This window comes from Lygodium microphyllum, chromosome 2 (genome assembly GCF_053477565.2).
Source record: "Lygodium microphyllum isolate KBCC chromosome 2, Lygodium_microphyllum_v1.1.10, whole genome shotgun sequence".
In the NCBI taxonomy this organism is placed as follows: Eukaryota; Viridiplantae; Streptophyta; class Polypodiopsida; order Schizaeales; family Lygodiaceae; genus Lygodium; species Lygodium microphyllum.
In genome coordinates this window covers 14,912,592-14,919,024 of record NC_141136.1, presented here as the reverse complement: position 1 = coordinate 14,919,024, position 6,433 = coordinate 14,912,592, and the positions used below count along the sequence as shown (strand labels likewise).

At 45.4% G+C, this 6,433-nt stretch overlaps 1 protein-coding gene across 1 annotated transcript; it reads left to right on the top strand.

Annotated features, from left to right (window-relative positions):
• Positions 1-1,332: 1,332 nt before the first annotated feature.
• Positions 1,333-4,147, top strand: LOC148039503 (7-deoxyloganetin glucosyltransferase-like). Its single transcript, XM_087691264.1, has 2 exons — positions 1,333-2,087; positions 2,874-4,147. The coding sequence occupies exons 1-2, from the start codon at positions 1,475-1,477 to the stop codon at positions 3,875-3,877; spliced, it is 1,617 nt and encodes a 538-aa protein (XP_087547390.1). The 5' UTR covers positions 1,333-1,474; the 3' UTR covers positions 3,878-4,147.
• The last annotated feature ends 2,286 nt before the right edge of the window (positions 4,148-6,433 follow it).

The following is a 6,433-nucleotide window of genomic DNA, read 5'->3' as shown; positions in this document are numbered from 1 at the left end:
TCTTTCTCTCTCTCTCTCTCTCTCTCTCATTTCCTCTCCCTCCCTCACCTTGATCCTCTCTTTCCCTATTAGGTTTAATGATTTTTCTCTGTTCTCTCTCTCTCATTTCTTTTTCTCTCTCCTCTCTCTCTCTCATTTTCTTTTCTCTCTTCCTTGGTGGTTGAATTTTTAGTAACATGCAGGTTAAGGTGGAAGACATCCACTGGAAAGGAAGACTACGTTTACTCCCCCTTCCACCCCTTCGACTCTCGAGCACCAGCCTAGTTGGTAAGCTCAACAAAAGGTGGAACATACATTGGTGAGAAACCCAATGGAATTACAGGTTTGAACGAGCGTGGGCGGTCTCCATTTCCCCTAAACAATCAATTCTTCTATGGACTATTCTATACCATGTTGTGTGGACTAACGAAAAAGCAATAAGGATAGGTAAAGGGAATGGACTCTACCTTAGATGTGGTAACGAGATAGAGTCCATCCCACACCTTTTTATCTCATGTCCAGCAAACCAAGAATGCTTGAAAGAGCTACATAGGTTACTCTTTCCCCTTCACCCTTTAGTGTTCTCATGGAAAGAAATTCATCTTGGAGAAGTAAATCGTATCCCCCTAGTAATCCGGACTGTAATAAGAGTAGCTTACTTATGGGCTATTTGGATCTCTAGGAATGATTGGGTGTTTAATAATAAGCACTCCAAACCAAAGCCCTTATTCACCTCCTTGGTTTGTTGGCAAGTGGCCGACATGAAGACGGTCATCTATAGGGACGAAGCAAAGCAAGCAATGCAAAGGAACAATCCAATGGGGAAAAAGGAGAGAAAGGAGACATTGCGGACCAAAGAACGGGAAGCTGCAGAGATCCTCCTTTGTTTGAAAGCTTCTTTCTTTGAAAGAAGCCATCGTGAACACCCGCCCAAACCAAATCTCGGGTCCCTAGTTGCCCAGCTCGTAGACAAGCACTTTACACCAACTTGGAAAGTCAATTGCCCTTCATTTTCTACCCAACCAGTAATTGGTGTACTTCTGTAACCTTTGAAGCTCCTTCCGGATTATCCACAGATAATGGCTACATTACCTGTCTTTATAATACCCCCTTCATGATACAACTCTCTGTCTTATCTCTCTCTCTCTCTCTCTCTCTCTCTCTCTCTGTCTCTTTTTGAAGGTTGGACGTAGGTTGCATTTCCCATTGGTACGGCCCCTCAGTAATTAAAAAGAGGCTTGATTGCATTGAAATTTCGTGCCAGGACGACGTATTTATAATTGGCACGGCATCTCGACTCTCATGCATTAAAGAGAGGCTTGAGTTTGCATATACAATTGACACGGCGTCGCGAGTCGCATGCATTAAAGAGAGAGGCTTGCTCGGGACAAAGAAAGTAGATAAAGTCGGGCCATTCATGCACTAGAGCAATACAATAGTCTCATCTGGGCACTTCAATTTGGAAAGCGTCCTGCTGATCTGTGGCGCAGCTTCAATGGCACCTCCTCCTGCAGTGGCCGCGCCTGCAGTTCTGGTTGACAAGTGCCAAAAGCTGCACAGGCAGCGGAATATTGAGCCGCATGCGGTGGTGGTGCCCTGGCCGGGCCAAGGCCACATCAATCCCCTGCTGCACTTGGCACGGCACTTGGTCGCACGTGCAGGCTTCCGCATCACGTTCGTGAACCTGCGCTACACGCACGAGCACATGATGCGATCACGGCGATTGGCCTCGAGCGACGGAAAAGCCAAGGACGCATCATCAGATCGGCAGCTGCAGGAGGACGAAAATAACATGACGATGTTTGAGGAAGCCGGCGGCATGATAAGGTTCGTGTGGGTACCGGACGGGCTTTCCGTCGAGCAGACACGCACCAGCGACGTCCCGGAGCTGTGCCGTGCGCTTGACGGCACGGAGGCGGCACTGGAGCGGCTAATTGCGGAGGCGCAGCCTCCCGTCACGTGCATCGTGTCGGACTCATTCGCCATGCACACGCAGGACGTCGCCAACAGGCTGGGCTTGCCACGGCTGGCCGTCTGGACGCAGAGCGCCGCCAGCTATGCGGTTCACTTCATGGTCGGGACAGGTCTCCTGAGGCGCAACTCGGCCAGTAAGCACCCTTAATTAGCATCCAAATGAAGCTATAATAATTGGGTGCGTGTTTGCAATCACAGAAGTTTTTGCCACGAATTCCCACTATAATTCTTGTATTGTGAAGTTAACTACTACAAAATCATGAGCTTCCGTCAAGGCCAGGGACTGTATGATAATTAATGTTAGCATAACAAGCTGTGGTGCACGTTAGACGTTTGCAATAACAAGAAGCTTTAAACAACTGATCCCTATTATAATTGTTGTATTGCGAAAGACAAGACACCATGAGCTATTATCAATGGGCGAGTTGGGACCAGGCATACACCAAGACACCATGAGCTATTATCAAAGGGCGAGTTGGGACCGGGCATACACTTCGTGAAATCGGTGTCTCACCTTATCTCACAAAGCCTAATAGATTTGAGAAATTCCTATAAAAGTACAACCTAGAAGGATTTTAGTTTGTGAAGTGAATGTGTAAATTAGTGAAAATTTTTGAAAATATATATTCAAATTTGTTATTTATCGGATTAAGAAGAGTTCAATAGGAATTGTGTATATTTCTCAAAAATATTTTTCCCCTAGTACATAGCTAGTCTTGTTTTTGGGTAGGGATTTGAGCAAACCCCAACCCCACTGCACCTAGCTAGGCCCCTAACTGCGCCTAGCTAGGTATGTAGTGCCTCTAGAGAGATGAAGCTTCAGCCTCCTCCTCCCACAAGTTGTCATTGACTAATTTTCTTCTATGCAGCGCGTGAGCTTGAGGGCCTTTGCATAATATAACTAATTTTCTTCCCTGCAGCGGGTGAGGTCGAGGGTCTCGGCAGCGCCGCCATGCCCGGCATTCCACCGCGTCTGCAGTTCCAAGATATCCCCAACTTCCTGCAGCCCTTCGACCCCTCCGACTACATGTTCACCTTCCTCACGCGGCCGTTCCTGCGCGCACACGAGGCCGCCTTGGTGGTGCTCCCCACCTTCGACGAGTTAGAGGCCGACGTGGTGGCGGCCATCGAGAAATTAGAACCGCCACGAATCAACGGCCGAGCGCAGCACCCTGCGCCGCAATTGCGCACCGTGGGACCTCTCCAGCTGCTCGATAAATACCAGCTGGCCAGCACCACCATCGAGAAATCGATGAACCCTGCAAGCAGCTCATTGTGGCCTGAAGATTACAGCTGCTTGGAATGGCTTGACAGGCAGCACCCGTCGTCGGTGGTGTATGTAGCCTTCGGGAGCATTACACTCCTCTCTCAGAGTCAGCTGCACGCGTTCGCGCTAGGGCTGGAGGATTGCGGGCGGCCGTTTCTGTGGGTTCTCCGGCCGGGTACGCTTGCCTCGGGCGGTGCCCAGGATAGCGACTACGAGGCCATACTCCCAAGGGGCTACATGGGGCGCGTGCAGGGGCGTGCGCTGCTGATTGGGTGGGCGCCGCAGGTGCGCGTGCTGTCTCACCCGGCCGTGGGCGGCTTCCTCACGCACGGCGGCTGGAACTCCACCATGGAAGGCATCGCGTGCGGCCTCCCGCTCCTGGGCTTCTCCTACTTCGCCGACCAGATGCTCAACTGCCGCTGCGTCGCCGACGTCTGGCGCAACGGCCTCTCCTTCGACACCTCCGAGGTCACATCGCGGCCCCTCTCCCGCTCCGAGGTGGCCGCCATGGCGGCCGCTATCATGGAGGACCCGCAAATGAGAGAGCGTGCGCTTCACCTCAAAAGCGCGGCCAGTAGGGCCGTTGCACCTGGAGGCTCCAGTTTCACCAACCTAGACTTTGCCATCCTCGCCATAGGAGGGCCACACATACTATGATGAAGCACTCTCATCCCATGATTATAATTGGTGAAGCTGAGCCAAGACCAAAAATCCAAATGCTATAATTTCAACCCTACTAAACTGGTGATCCTAGCAAGTCTACACTCACTACTCATAACAAGTCTACATCGTGCCACCGAGTCACCACTCTTGTACAAAGTCTGCATTGTCCCAATCTACATTGCATTTTCTTTTTGACGTGGCATGATTTGAGGCGATGTTCCATTAATGGCTCATGAAACTCAACCTTTTGGGTAACTTCTTAAATTTCCAACACCCACATCTTATTGGTGCATGGTTAGGAGAGAAGAGTCATGATGTGATGTGGTGGAGAAGGCTACAACTCACCTATAGAAGAGCCTTGCATATCTATAAAATGTCAAGATGACTTATTCTATACGCACTAAAAAGGTCAACAATGAAACGAATATCATTTGGTTAGGCACTTATTACTTGTTTCTTATGCCAACTTTTTGGGTATCGTGGCTTGTTGTACAATGTCTAAGGAAGAGGAAGTTTCCTTAATTAGATGGTATATTTTCTCTTGGGGGGGCTCAGTATATATGTATATCTTGTATATCACGTGTGTTCAAGGTCTATTTATAAATACCCATATCTATGATTTTTTCTTGAATAAAACACAATGATTTTCTATTCAATATGTAAATAACCCATTTATGTAGTACTCTTTTGTATGTTTTAAAAGTGTGGCACTCCTTCCCTCCCTCCCATGCTTGAGTATTTTCCTAGCAACTCTACCTTTGTTTCCTCCACTCAAACTTGAGCTCCTTAGACAATTGTGCATTCCACAAGTTCTTACACAAAGTCTCTCTCTCTCTCTCTCTCTCTCTCTCTCTCTCTCTCTCTCTCTCTCTGTGCACATGCACACATCTCACTTGTTCCACCACTAAGTTGCATTATCTAGAATTTGAGACTAGTCTAGTTTGTAAATTATGTGCCCTATTAGTTGAGATGCAAAATTTTTAACTAAATAGTTTGATAACATGGCTAAAATACTTGTCGACAAACAATCCATAGTTGATACACATTGTATAAATACTAGTCATATATATGGCATTCTCAATCCATAGTTGATATATATTGTCTTCTAAAGCTGTTCTTTTCTATGAATGACCTCCTTTCTATATTGTGTTCTGGAAGTTGGCTACTCCATACAAGAGAAATATCATGAGAAAAAATAAAAATAAAAAATCCATTACCTTAAGAAAAAAGTTGGAAGCTCTTTCAAGGGTTTTTTCTTAGAAGAACACTAAAGAAAGTTTGTGATCATTTCTTTAGGACAATTTGAAAATTATGTTGAATCTTTTTGCTTGAGCAACCATTAAACAAAGTATTACAATCTTTATTTAGTAAGAAAATATTTGTTTAATGCTTATTACGGAAAACTAAATAAAGGAATCATCGCCTTGTGTACTAAAGAAAAATATAAATGTGAGGGGTTGGATAGTAATCACTACACAAACCATAGATAATTTCCATTAAAGAAAAAATTATTTATAACTAAGTTTTACTATTTAAGTAGTCACTGCAATTTTAGTAAACATAGAGTTATATAGCAAGTATATAGATAGATCTCACATATAGTTTCAGCTATGTAAAACACTTTACATATATAGTATCACACTTTCCTTGTAGATATATGTTTCACGTTATAATGTCCATATGGTATGTATGGACAACAAGGTATGTACGGCCATCATGGTATATATGAATAGCAAGGTTTTCATGGGTAGCAAGGCCCTCATGATCTCTGTGGACAAGATTCTTCTCACTAAGCACAATGGACAATCCCCAAACCGTTGTCGAAGGGTTTTCGAAAACAAAGTTGCGACCACAAAGGTCCTTGAGAAATTCCAAGACAGAAGATCAAGCGAAGCAATTAATCAAGATGAATACGATGCTAGGTAACAATTGTATTGTTGCCAACATATTTGCAAAACACAAGACGAATTCAAATCTGATCAGCCCACTGGTTTTAGGCCACCCGTTCTCAAGTAGAAAATTCAACTCTCAAGCTCATATCTCAACCTCAAGAATTACTCTAAATGCCCAATTGTTGCAAAAGGTGAGGTGGAATTAGTACCCTGTACCAAATGTGGTGGTTGAGGAACACCTCCAAACCTTAATATTGTCTCAAACTGCTGTATCATTTGCATAATTAGTGCACCCATAGGGCTGTCCATGACCACATTAGTAGATGATTTTGATGTGGCCACAAGTTCACTGGGAGCATTGGGAAGAGTGGTCACAGTTGCGTGGTTTACAAACTGTTTAACAATATCGTTGGCAATGGTGTTGGTCACAAGTTCATTGGGAGCATTGGAAAGAGTGGTCACTGTATTGTTAGAAGATGGGCATAGAAACCCACTATAAGCAAGGGAGTATAAGGGCAGATGGGTGTGAATAGCCCTAGGGGTAGGGAAAACCCTAACCCTAGCTGGCAAAGGGCTACATAGACAACCTATGGGTCACTATCATTTGTGAGAGAGTGTACCCAAGTTGTACTCTAAGCAACTTAGTAAGCAAGATTTC